Genomic DNA, 14,195 nt, shown 5'->3' on the forward strand with positions numbered 1-14,195 from the left:
TAATATTTGAATAGCATTTATCCATTGACAGAATTAAAGACTGCTTTTCAGGGAAAACTGAATTTCTTAATGTTTGTAGAGTGTTGTGGTTAGTGTGTTTCCTATAGACACCTCTATAAATTAAAACATAGTTGTACTCCAGCTAAAATCATTGTCCTATCCATTGAAATTACTTTAGTTTCTAACAAAATTCAGAGCTACCATAAATTGTACCTACAGATTTTACTTTATTCACTGTTTTACAAGCAAAGCAAGCATTGATGTGGATGTACTGTGAATGATAGAAGTCTTTATGATTTCAAATACAGACTTAAAGCTCATTCAGGTTTTCAGTGACCTGGACTCCAGCCTTGTTTCTGGATGCCAAGGATCCCCAGTTGGTCATAGCATACAAGTTCCAAATGAGGAAAGAACTAGTGCATTCAGCCGGACATAGGCAAAGCAGTCCTGTTGAGTACAGTGAGATTATTCTAAGGAATAAGGTCTGTGAGCCTGGAACCCTCAAGACCAGCTACCAGAATCATATTTTATGGAGACTTGTGGTTACTGATTCTAAAAGTGATGTTTTTCTAATATGAGAGAGATGGTGGTTACAAGGCTGTGCTTGTAACCTGCATGCAAGAAATATATAAATGTAGCCTTGTTCTGTTCGTGAATGCTTTACAGGTTTTCTAATGAGAACTTGTTTTTCTTAATGTTTCTTTCTAAGGCTTAGGGTTTTTAACGCTAAAGAGACTACTAGGTTATCTAATCTGACAAAACAAGATGGAAAAAAAACATATTTGGCATAATAAACTCTTTGTTTAAAGCACATATTCCAGAAACACATCTGATCTTGGCTGAAACACCATGAATCAAAATCCACAATTTCTCTAGGCAGTTCCTCCGAGTGTTACCAGTGCTCTCTTGATTTACCAGTGTTCTCTGATTAAAAGCAGCATATTGCGTATCTATTAATTTGCTCAGTCTTAACTTTCAAATACTTATAATTGTTCCTTGATCCATGATATACTTACCTGGTTTTCTCCCTTGGGCTAAATACAGAGCAAAGCTAGGATGAGTTTTCAAAGGAGCTTAGATGGTTTCTGTGGCCATGGGAAAGAACAGTGTAGCTTTTCAACATTTAGTGTATCTTCTCTGGTCTCTGTGTGGTCCACAATTTTGGGGTGAATTCATCCAGAATGCTATTTTTTTCTTGGGAAATAAAAGAAAAGCTAGTTCAGGCAAGGTTCCTTTCCAGAAAGAGTGTCTGTGGGACATATGCATACCTCAGCACTGGGAGCCAAGTCAATTTCTTTTAGGAAATGGGTGTGATAAGGACACACGATAGGTAGATCAGTAATAATTATCCAACTCTGTTCAGAATTCTAAGCAAAAAATTAAAATAAACCCCAAATAAACCAAAATACTCTTAAGTGCATCTCAGGATCTTAAAGTATATTGTTCTTACCTGAAATTAGCCCAAAGTGAAAATTAGCAAACTTCAGCACTGAAGCTGAATAAAATTACCTTTGGGCACAGTTTTAAAGGAGCTGTTTGAATTTCTGTTCACATATTATCTTTGTTTTCTGAAAATCTCCCAGTTGGTGCAAACAAATGGAACTTTAAAGGCTTTGCTAAAGTTTTGAATGTACAAATTACTGAGTCCCTTTGAAATGTTTGACTATCTTTGAAGGAAATTTAGGAAAAATTAAAATCTGGCATTTCAACCTTTCAGATGTGTAATGAAGAGTTAAACGAAGAACTTTTTTCATGGCAGATCTAGAAAGCATTGCCGTTAATCGCTAAGGAGGGCAGCTTGAATTCCAGTTTCTGTAATTTTTATCTATATTGCCACTACCTTAAAAAAATAATCCTACAGTAGGATGTTGTCCTGGGTTCAGCTGTAACAGTCATTTTTCTCCTTTTTAGTAGATGGTGCAATGCTGTGTATTCAACTTTAGTCTGAGAACAATGCTGGTAACACACTGATGTTTTTAGTTGTTGCTACATAATGTTTACCCCGATCAAGGACTCCTCAGTCTGTCATGCTCTACCAGTGAGGAGGGGCACAAGGAGCCGGGAGGAAGCAGAGACAGGACACCTGACCCAAATTGGGCAAAGGGGTATTCCATACCCCAGCACGTCATGCCCAGTATGTAAACTGGGGGGAGTTACCGGAAAGGACCAATCGTTGCTCACGTCAGGCTGGGTATCTATCGGCGTCTGGTGAGCAGTTGTATTCTCTCCCCTTGTTATTCCCCTTATCATTATTATTACTGGTGGTAGCAGTAGTGGTTTTGTATTATACCTTAGTTACTGGACTGTTCTTATCTCAACCTGTGGGAGTTACATTCTTTCAGTTCTCCTCCCCATCCCACCAGGGACAGGGGGGAATTAAAAAAAGGGGGGAGTGAGTGAGCGGCTGCATGGTTCTGAGTTACCGGCAGGGCTTTAACCATGACAGATGCATGTCAAGTGTTTGTTTTAAGTGAATTCCTTTTTCTTTCCAATCCCTTGTGTCCTGTTTTTAAATAAAAAAGGACATGAACTGATCCAAAATTAATTCTTTCTGCTGTAATCAAACACTTTGCATGCCTTATATAAGCATAAATTTTGAGGTAAAGAAAATGCAATTAATGTATTCTGAATGAGAGAATCTCAATTTATACCATTTTCTCCCCCCAGATTATGCAAAAAATCAAAGAACAGGGCCATTCATGTGTATATTTTTAATGATGGGTCTCAGAATGACAAAGAAATTGATGTGTTGGATCAGTCAACAGTTCAGACATTTAGACACAGTGGTTTGTAAATTCATCGCTGTGGTAACTCCCCTGAAAAACTAGCTTATATCAGAAACAAATTTATTGCGATAACCGATTCAGTCTCCAGTGGAACTTGTCTCTATCTCTCTCTGGTTTTTTAAATAACAGATCTTAATCTCTATTGTTCACTAATAAAAGTATTTTAAAAAGAAATAATACTTTAATCAAAATGCCTATAGATGTTTGAATCAACTATCTCTGCCTATGTAGTTGCTAACACTTTGTTCAACTCTTTTTAAAAATGCTATTAAATCTCATCTCATTTTCTATATTAATAGAACAAGAATTCATTTTTAGTGTACCCTCAAAGCAGTAATGAGCATTGTTAACATGTAACAACAATGCCCAAGGGGAAAGTTTTCAAAGCTGGTCTAACCTTAAGGCTTTGCTATTGATGTAGTACAGAGTCATCAAGCCAAGAGCTGTTAAAGCTAGTCCGTTTGGAGAGTTCAGCTGAATACTTCTGCTTAATGTATCGGAAGAATTATAAATGGTTTAGGTTATGACCTAGGGAGGAGGGGAATTTTTTTTTAATAGCTTAAGAACAGGGGAGCAACATTAAAAAAATAACTATACCTCCTGCTCATTTAAAGGTGTATCATATTGTGCTTTAGTTCTGAGGATTTTGCTTCCATAGAGGTTTTCATAAAAGGTTAATGACAAAACATTAACAAGGCATGCAATATTGCACATGGGCAGGGTAGCTGAAACATAGTCATTTAGTTATAAACAAACAATAGATGTTACTTTTTAATTGTTTTTTTTCAGAAGCCTATTCTACCTTCTTACTAAATGTAGAATATTACACTTATTTATTATGTATAGCAAAAATAAACTTGTCTAAAGCTGTGGTGCTTCTCTGATTTCAAGTGAGTGCCTTGGTCACAATAAACCAGTCAAAACCCTATGGATTGAAATTCTTGAATGAGTTATAGTACAGCAAAATGAACTTGAGTACTAGAATTTGAGATTGAGCCTTTAAGTTAGCAAAAGGTAGCAGGAATTCAGGAGTCTGTGCTTGGGGTACAAATTAAAAGGCTCAAGAACAGTGTGTTACAGCAGGGATACCGAGTAACATCATTTTAATTGGCGCTTTTTGAGGTCTAAGTTTCATTACTGTGAAAAGTATAAGGGTGCATTTTAGGTGATGGTTTAGTGTTTAAACTGAGTCAATTCATACACTGTCCCAGAATTTGAAACTGTGTTGGGGAAGCAGGGGTAGAAAAGTTCTTTTGTTGGAGTTGAGTTTGTCTATGAAATGAATACATAATTTGTTGTCATTTAGCTGTCTTGATTTCACAGCACTTGGTCACACCATTGCCCTTTCCTTGAGTATAATCTAAAGGTCATCATGTCCTAAAACAACTAAATAAGAATAGACAAGTTCAATAATGTCAAAGCTCAAAAATATTGACAGTCTGAGAAATGTGCTGCCTGTTGTATATTTCTGCCCATTTTTAGAAATGGAGGGGAAATGCAGGAACAATCTTACTGGTTAAATAGGATTCAGACTCTTGCAAGTTCATAAGCTACATGGTTTTCATTTTAGAGTTGTGCCTGGTGTTGGTTTTCATAGAATAGTTGGTTTCTGTTGCAAGAAGGGACTTTTTAAGAGGGTACTCTAACAAGGGGCCTCTTACAAGATTTTATTTAATGTTTGTCTATAACTCTCAAAATGAATTAAATAAGAGGTGATATGTTAAATCTGATAACAGGAGAACAGAAGTTTGTACAAAGCATGAGTGAAGGCTTTATAGCCTTAGACCCTTCCTTACAGATTAGTGCACACTATACTTTGTGCTTCACTCTCTTGTGGTGTATCTGTCCCTGAACTGAGAGTAAGGCAAACATTTGAAATTCCATATATTCCATTTATGACTTAAAAATATGGCTTTCACCAGAGCTGTTGCATAGGGAAGTTCATTCCCCTTGCTTATTTAGTCGTCATCTACTTTGGATGCAGTGCCAAAAAGATGTTTGATAACAATACTGTAAGGAAGAGCCATGACTTCCAAAACATTTCGCAGTGACCACTAAATGGGTGTTAGATGCTGCACATTCTTCAACACCATGTTCTCCATTTATTTCATATAGTCTAGTTCTTGTGTTTTACTCTTTGGACCTCAACAGAAGGTTGAGAACAATGTTTGAGGTAGAGATTTCTCTCCCCACTCTGTTTCCATTTCCAAGGATTCTGTTTGAAAAGTCTTCCTCAAAGGCTCACAGAAATTTCTGGGAGGTTCAGTCCTCCACAGGTGGCTTCCTGTATGGCCTGTCAGTGATCTCCAGTTGGTTCAGGACTGCTAAGTGTCCAAACTGGCTATGTTATTTTTACCTTTACATGTGGACTAGGCATATTCTCTAATAGGTAATCCACAGCTTAGCAGCAAGCTTGAACCTTTCCTGTTCAGTGGCTATTTTACTTTCTTTTGTCTTTTTCCCATAATTGCCTGGATATGTTTTGTCATTTTTTTTCAATAGGGAGCAAACGAAAAGAAAAAGCTTTTCCTAGATCTGTTGTGTCATCACCGAAGTCCAATTATGTTTGAGCTGTTCTCTAGACATGGATCCTATTTCTTAAACAACTATTGCCCTTCTGATGTATTAATTCATACATGAAGCTGGCTTGGTTTTCCTTGAACTGCCTGCTACAGTTCTTCCCTGGTTCACACAGACCCTTGTTCCTTTCTCCCTGCTGGATTTAGTCTTTTGAAAGAATGAATGGATATGAACTTCAACTGATAAATACATGCATTTGAATCTGTGACTGATTTGTGGCTGGATTGTTTTTGATGACTTTTATCTGTAGTTGATTTGCATCTATTTGGCTCAGACTCGCTGGGGGTAACACATAGAATAAAGGAATAAATAAATTTGAGGGAGAGGCAAGGACAAAACAGGTGAATGAATGGATGATGGAGAAAGAGAGGGAGACTAAACAGAAAGGGATAGATAAATGGTGATTAAGAAGTACAGAAAAATAAGGAACAAGCAATGATCAAAGTAGAGAAAAGAAATAAAAAGGATTCAAAACTGAAAAGAATAGAAAGAGTGAAAAAGAAATAAGTAAGAACTTGGTGCCTGATTACACCTGAAAGAACAGAAATAGGTTACTTTTAATTATGTGAAAGGGCTAGGATTATGCACCGGTGAAGGGAAGAGTTTGTACAGGGAACCACGGGACAATGTCTGCGGTTGTCCAAGACTCAGAGCAGTAGATCTTGCCCATTTGATCAAGTTAAGTGTATGCTACAGGGTTTATATACTCTGAACTCACATTAACAGTGTCTCTCTACCTTTTACACTGCTCCATGTTGAATACTCCTTTAACAAATCCCCATTCTCCTCTTTAAAACCTGTTGGCTTGGGTTAGCATTTCTTTGTGCCTTCCAGTCTGGTGCCTGACCTTTGTTCTTTTATCAGCATATGCAATTAACTGAAAAACCAGAAGCAAAGCAACTAAGCACCACTAACAAGACTCCTTTGACTAGTCATATTGAAGCCTCCTTTTTTTCACATCCAGTACCACATTCCTGTGTGTTATCCCATCTCGGAAGCTCTGTTAGCACCTGCAGGCAGAGAGCATCATCATTCAGTGTTACACATTACACATGTACTGTACAGCACAAATAATATATAGCATCGGTCTTTGAAACTGATATTGTGACCAGGGATGTAAAGCCTTTTTTACTATATTACCTGCTTTCTCAGGCATCTGACTTCTGTTAGGCTTCACCTAAATTCCTCTCTGTTTGCAGAATAGCAGCAATTGCTGCTTGTCCTGCCCACCATGTTTATTTTCTTCACTTTTTTTTGCAGGTCAGGAGAGCTTCCAGGCACTGCCAGTTTGCATGTTTTTTCTCTCCTTTTGACCTCTGTCAATTATACTCTTATTGTAGTGCTTTACTTTAAACAGATGACTGTGATTATAAGTATTCACATGCTAATACTGAAATACCTGTTTCACAGAAAGGGTTCTTAGTCAAATTGGAGCTTCTAGTTGCTAATGGACAGTACATTACCATCCATTTGTATGTATTTATATTGAATGTAGTGGTTCCCAGAACCCAACTGAGAGTGGACTCACAGTAAGTGCTAAACAAAATTTTGGCATTCCTGTCCTGAACAACTTACAGCCTGTGCAAACAAGAAAAATGCAGCAAGTAAAATAAAGAAACATAAAGTGGTAGCACAGAGATCATCGTAACAAGTATCATGTGAATTTCACAGGGGTCAATGCATATGATCAATGGAGATGCTCTTAATGCTTAAGTAGTCTCAGGAAAAGCAAGATTGCCCAGTGGCTCACAGAAACCATGAAGATGAGGTTTTGTTCCTTGTTTTGAATCCCTGGACACACAGGGAAGCTAGGACATTTCTCATGGTGACATCTGTCATTTGTCCCCTGAGGAAGGAGTCACAAAAGCTGAGATGACAGTTCTTGTTTTGAAATATACCAGTGTGCTAAATAAAAAATACCCATCAGAAGGAAAATATATCATCTGCAGCAGAAGAATTACTGGGAAATTTATTTATTTACTGATGATGTCTCTCCTCTCTTCCCCCCCCCCCCCCCCCCCTTTTTGTTGTTTGTTTTTACAGCAGTTGTATGCTGCCCAACTTGCTGCAATGCAAGTGTCTCCAGGAGGCAAGATACCTGGCATACCCCAGGGTAACCTTGGTGCTGCTGTATCCCCTACCAGCATCCACACAGACAAGAGCACAAACAGCCCTCCACCCAAAAGCAAGGTACTGTACAGGGCCCTGCAGCACTGTGTTCCTCACAGTGAGGGTACTTGCATGTGGGTTTTTTTCTCAAGGGTTTCTGTGTGCATGTCAGACACAGGCAGCTTTGTTCTCAGGATGGTTTCCTGAAATGGGAGGATATTTGTAGTGCTGTTTTTCCAGTGGGAGAACCCCAGCACAGTAAAACCAAACAACCATTTGTAAACAGTGACAGTAGTACACACCACCTCAGCTGAGACCCCATGGGTTCCTTTACAGTGTCCTAGCTATCACACTGCTGTTTCTTCCATCTTCAGTAATGGGTGGCAGGCTGAGGTGATCATCTTCTTTTCTAGCATGCAGCTGTCCTTTCCTCTCAGACCTCTAGGCCGGAGTCAGGTTAGCAGTGTCTCAGTAAGAGATGGGAAGCAGTGGGACCTCTGTCTCATTTGTGACCAGGTCCTGTCCTGGGGTTCAGTGGGAGTCTGTGGGGGAGCAAGTCTCCAAAGGAATGTCTGTTGTGTGGTAGAACAGGGCTGGATTCTGTCCATCAAGTGATGGGCTCTGGTGAGTAATTTTGGTCATAGCTGGGCAGTTAGGTCTGTACTCATTTAAGAGATCAAGCTAACCGCTTGTAGTTCAGCTGTATAATGCAAACACTACCCAAGTTATACATATTAAAACCACACAGAATATGTCTGGTAGCACATACTTTTCTCAGCTGTGGCATAAGCTGAGCTCACCGGAACAAGGTGAGCTCAGTTTATGCCACAGCTGAGCAAAAGTAATGGGTCAAGACTGAATGGCACATCTTAGGTGTTAAAAAACAAGTAGGAACAATTTAGCTAAGGGATGCAGGGAAAAGGCAGTCCCATTTAGGTGACAGTCAGAGCTTGATAAAAATGTGTCCTTTCTTTTTGTTAGCGTCCTCTAGCATGCTGTCCATGTCCTTTATCACATCAGAAAAGATTCCTTGAATTGACAGCAGTGTCTTGTTTTTACCCTAACAGTAAAACAGCACAGATTAAAAATAACCAGACAAATAAATAAAACCATTGTCAGGTCAGTGAGATACATGTTCAAAGTACAAAATAAGTGGTGTGAAACTGGTAGCTGTTGTGTTAGAGCATCAAGTTCTGGGTCTACATTTTCTTTCTTCTCACTTCCTGACTTCCCAAAGTTTATTCTTGGCTTGGCCTCTTCTTTTATGTAGTATGGAGCAATGAATCACAAAGCCATGCAGTGCTGAATGATAGTTTGGTTTTTTGGGTTTCTTTTTTGTTGGTGGTTCTTGGTTTTTTTTCCCCCCAAAAAAAGTCATGTCTATGGTTAATAAGAGATTTTTGTGCATTTTACAAGGTTCTTTTTGTGCATGGCTAGCAGCTTGCAAGATCCATGATACTTACAATCCTGGTGGTTTTGGATCTCTGTGCGCAAGCAGAATGTCTGTTGAGATCTAAGGGGACACAGTATTTATTTTGTGGCAACTGTGGAATTAGAAGGTCTGCCATATCTACTGGTAACATCAAGGATAGCCGTCTTACTGGCAACTGTCAGGATCAGCTCTATTCTCCTGTGTGTGTTACTGCTTTTTCATATTTGTAGGTGTTCCAGTGCCTTTGGCTTGCAGTTCTGTAGGACACAAACAAAACTTATTTGCAAATTGAAAAAAAAAAAAAAAGAAAACAAGAAAAAAAAGTGGGCCAAAAGGAAAGAAAGGGGGCTCCAAAAGGCTGTAAAACTGTACAGCATGAGCCCTGTGATGCATGCTGTTTTCAATCTGCTGTGTGCCAGTTGGAGGCTCAGAGAGAGAGTGAGAGAAAGAGAAGGGATAATGCTGAGAAATGATAGAGTGGCTGTGACCTCCAAGCTCAGCCTGGAAATCCAAGACATTGATTTCGCTTAGCATTCCTGCTGAGAAATCCGGCAGAGTTCAGTTGTAATAAAAGAACAAGATTCTGTTCTAATGGTAATGGCGTATGACAGACATATCACTTTGTCTGTCCTCAGCACCAGAGAGGAGAACTGGAGAAAGGTCACCTGACCTGCCTGTGCTGTTGTGTGAATGCTGTACTGAGCTTTGAACTCCAGCCTGGAAGCACAATTATTTATAATACTAAATGATAAAGAAACCTTTATAGAGCCTACAGTAATTAGAATAAAGCTTATACAATAGTGCAGTGGCCTCGCTCGGAGAACACGCTGGCAAATCCATCACAGCGGCAGAAACTGAAGCTTAAGTGTTGAAATGAAACACCTCCGTGCTTTTTCAAAGCTTGTTTGTGTTCAGCAGCTCCAAAAGTTTGCTGTGTTTGCTGATTTTAATTTAATTTTTTTAGCTGTTGTCAAGGAGTGTCTGTCTTGAGTTTCACAACCATTTTTTAGTTTTCTCTTTTTTGAATTCCCCAGCAGCAACTTGGTTCTTGAAGTTAGTGCGTGGTGGTCTTTCTCACTGCTACTGTATGTCAGACTTCCACAGATGAACAGCTAATGTCTTAGACAATCTTTCAATAAATACTGTTTGCTAAATCTCTATTTTCAGCCCACAGTTTACACTAGCGCAGCTTTGGTAATACGCTCAAGTGTTTGGAGACAAGGAGACAGCCTTACCTGAGAGTGTGTCAAGCTACTGGCAAACATCTAGGTCACTTCTGAAAAGCTGTGTATTTTTCCTTCTTGTATAGTGTTAAAGTTAGTGTGCTGCTCTTTGCAAGGATTCTTCAAAGTCGGCCTCAGCAGCAGATGGAACAACTGTTGGCTCTAGAAATGCTGAGAAGCATCAGGGGGAGTTTGCCAAGGATCATCCTTTAAATCTAGTAAGACTTGAACACATCCCTGAAACTCCTCTAAGACCTTGGCAACTCCTGTTTTGGCAAACCTTTTATCAGTGGCCCTCACCAGTGTTTGAACACTGTGCTGAGCAGACTACCCAGGCATCTTCTGTTGTCTTACTCAACTTTCAACAGATGTGACCTGGAATAGTCAAATTCACTTCCTGGGTTTCTGTACTGTAGCTTTTAGGAAACCATGAAGTAGAGATGCCATTATGCTGTGCTGCACACATTCTGTCAAGTTTTGGTTAGGAAACTGAGCTGGTGTCGTACATTCTTCCAAGAAGAAATTGGTGCCAGAAAAATTGATTTAAGAAACAGAGCTAGTGGAGCCTGTCCAAAAGAAAATGCGTGTGTCTTGCGGAAATGGATTTTAACACAGCTTCTTCTTGAGCAGTTTTAAAAACAGCCGGTATGCTAATCATACCATTCAAATTTACCAAGGCCTCCTCCACAACCCATTTGAAAGGCAACTATCTTTGAAGTTTGCCAAATTGTGCTGGATTTCCAAAGTCTGTCTTAAGCACATTTTTGCCTTTGATCATGTAAAAGCTTGCATGCTGCTCTGTTGGGTGTTCAAGGTGGTTACATGCTCCCAAGTAAGTAGGAGAGAACAGGCACAGGTGCAGATAAGGACTAAGCAGAATAACCTACCAGTCCATCTTGTGATTAACTTCAAGCCTCTTGCTTGGACAGTGCCATGCAGGAGATTAAAAAAGCAATGTTACAGAGAATATATTTATCTGAACTGTGACCTATACTGTGTTACCAAGATTATCACCTGATAGTGACAGTCTTCGCTGACTTCAGATGAGGTGCATTATACTCTTGAGTAAGGATGGCTGCATCACCCTCACTTGTAAACAGCCAGGGCCCTGTTCATCCTGCCTTTGTTCCTTTCTTTTTGTGTAGGACGTATAAATATAGCATCTAGTGCCAGCTTGATATTCTAGCCCTTTCCATGTAACCTTTCAAGTACAGTAATTCTGGAGTGAATTTTCAATGTAGCTTGTAAATGTAGCCAAATGATTCCCATATTTAATGAAGCACAGTGCATTGTCTGTAGCATCTGCTGAAAAACAGGAGCAATTCAGTGTGAAATGTGACAGGAGAGGATTCCTGGGCACTTTTCTTTTAACCTTATTATGACCTCAGCCCTAACCCTACTCACAGTTGTGTCTCCATCAATGGCAACAGCACACAGATTGTCCAAATCAATTTTTTTTGTTCTTTTCAAATACTTCTGGCAGTGATACTACTATTTGCTCAGCAGTAGCACCTGGAAGTTGTGACAAGGAAAGAAAACGTGTTTCAGACAGGCCAGAAACAGCACTAAGCGGTTGGATATACACAATCAGATTCTCCTCAACTGCAATATCCAGACAAATATCAGTGAGAATCCTTAACTGAGTATGGTACCTTATTTCACATTATTTGATCCTCTGATCACCAAAGTAAACATAGGATTGAAAGTTTCTCACGTTGCCTATAGTCAGCAATAGAATCACCCTTGAACGACATAACGCTTGCCTCTCTACCACCGGACAGACTGGCCTTAAAATGGTCAGAGACTCTCCAGGGGAAATTCTTCCATTTTGGAGAAATATCTGCTGATAATGCTACAGTTGCTGCTGCATGCGCCACCTGTGTCTTGCATCCTGTTTATAGTATATGAAGGGTAGAAAGGGACCAACAGTGTGCTTGTTCCATTTTCACCCAGGCAAGGCAAGCCTGGATGTGAAACTACAACTGAGTCGCTGTTGACTTCCTTTCAAAGTACACCTGATACCAGGGACAAAAGAAAGAAAAAGAGTCTTTGGAAATGGGAACTTTAATTCAGACACACCATGGGCTGTGTTATTAGGGAAAATAAGTAAACTATATAATGTGGGGAGCTGGTTGGGGATTTCCTCTTCCAGTCAAAACTGATGATGGGACTATGCTTCCCAGTTTCACTAGGAAAGCTTTCTTGACTCAGGATAAAAATGCATGATAAAAAAAAAATAAAAAAAAAAAATGGAAAAGCATCTGAAGGGAAGGAGAAAGAAAAAGGCTCTAAAATGGCCTGCTAATAAGAAAATTCATCTAGATGATATTTCTCATTCTACTGCAGGCAAATTGTTGACTTGAACTTCATCGTAGGTGACTACCCTAAGCCACCCTGTTAGCTTGCATATTTTTGTCTCCATTTCCCTCATTTTTTCTCTGTTGTATGATAGCTCAGAATGTGAAAATTTATCGTGGTGGGGTCTTGGAGAAAACATTAAGCTCCATTGTGTACATAACTGCATCAGCTTTCTTGTCACATCAAGCAATGACTGTCAGAGAAGCCTAGCTGATAAGTGGACATATAGATTCCTTGTACCTCAGAGCTGCCATTTTTTGAACATATTAAAGGAAAGTATTTATTTTCAGCTGTAAAGATGATTAGATCCATTGCTATGCAAATGCAGAAAGATACTGGTGTATCCTGCTTCATAGCACTTTATTCAGTAACACCAAATATTTTTGGAAACATGAGCTAATTGTTCTGCACAGCACTGGGAAGTACTTCAGCTATAAAGAGGACAGCTGTGTGATAAAAAAGACTGATCATGGCTGTATACAGGTGATCAAAGGGCGTGACTGGTTGTGTTTGCCAATTTCTTTTCCTGAAGGATAGAGAAGAGGAACCTATCTGAAACCAACCCACTGCACATGTTAGGCCTCATATATAAATGGCAGTTAACTGTCCTCTTTATCGGTTGAAGAGGTCAGCAGATGCTGAACGTCTATCCAAGCAGCAGAAAATTAAGGCATCCTTATTTTTATTAAGGAGAGCACTTAGGTATTTAGAGTGAAGAACAGGAGTTCTTATTAAGATCACGTAAGATGCACGATCCCTGTTAGAACATCAAGGCAATGTTTACAGAAAGTTTGTCTCCGAGATCTGCAAGGCTTTTTTATGTTGGAGAATTTCCAAGCTGGACACAATTCTTTATATGCCACTGATAGAAAAAAAAAAAAAAACCCACAACCCAAAAAAAGTCTTGTAAATTAATCTGTTAAACTCTTCAGCATCATAATAATGCTTATCACTAGAATATCATTAAATTCAAAACGTTTTTCAGTGCTTGCATTTCCCAGTCCCCTTGTCAGTGCATCAGACAGGTTAGAAATGGCTGAAAGATAATTAAAGAAAAGTTTACAGATGTGTACAGGGATAAAATCCCTGTATGGATGCAGGGATAGTCTAGTGTGAGGCCTTCCTGCCCATGGCAGAGGGGTTTCAAGTAGATGATCTTAAGGTACTTTTCAACCCGAACCATTCTATGATTCTATGTATAGGAAGCTGTAAAAAAAAAATTGAGACCTCATCTGCCTTATCTTTGCTATGCTACTTGGTGCTATGCCACTTCTTCAGTATCCCTGTCCATTCTTAATGGAGAAACTGTAGCTAATTATAACTTTACTTGGAAGTGTTTTTCCTTTGCTGCTCATGCTTTTAATCCCAAGCAGTAAAATACGGAGTTGGTGACAGAACCTTTGAAACTATTTTCCTATCTCTTACTCTTCTTCCTATGCATTATATCCAGGCATATAAACAGTGACTTTTTAAACAATTTTCTAGAGCTCAATGGAACTAGAAATAATGTTTTTCAAACAATAAAAACAGTGTTAATAGTATCTAAAAAGCAGCAGCAGTAGGGACTTGCACAGCATTCTGTCTGCCTCCCTACTTTCCTAAAAAGAAATTAGATACATAGAGGGGCTCCTAGGATGCTTTTTCATATGAACTCTCCACAGTTCTGCTTCCTGATATCATGTCTCTCTGGCAGGAACCTGCCTCTCA

At 39.3% G+C, this 14,195-nt stretch overlaps 1 protein-coding gene across 21 annotated transcripts in view; it reads left to right on the forward strand.

Annotated features, from left to right (window-relative positions):
- SOX5 (SRY-box transcription factor 5) overlaps positions 1 to 14,195 on the forward strand; it is a 651,142-nt gene that overhangs the window by 580,988 nt on the left and 55,959 nt on the right. For 19 of the 21 annotated variants that reach the window (XM_065683868.1, XM_065683903.1, XM_065683877.1 and 16 more), the window contains one exon: positions 7,410 to 7,556. The exons of 1 other annotated variant lie outside the window; for it this stretch is intronic. In XM_065683868.1, the coding sequence (XP_065539940.1) occupies positions 7,410 to 7,556 (147 nt within the window). The remainder of the gene's footprint in view (positions 1 to 7,409; positions 7,557 to 14,195) is intronic. One more of the 21 variants, XM_065683837.1, reaches the window with a different exon arrangement.

This window comes from Lathamus discolor, chromosome 1, assembly GCF_037157495.1.
Source record: "Lathamus discolor isolate bLatDis1 chromosome 1, bLatDis1.hap1, whole genome shotgun sequence".
Lineage (NCBI taxonomy): Eukaryota > Metazoa > Chordata > Aves > Psittaciformes > Psittacidae > Lathamus > Lathamus discolor.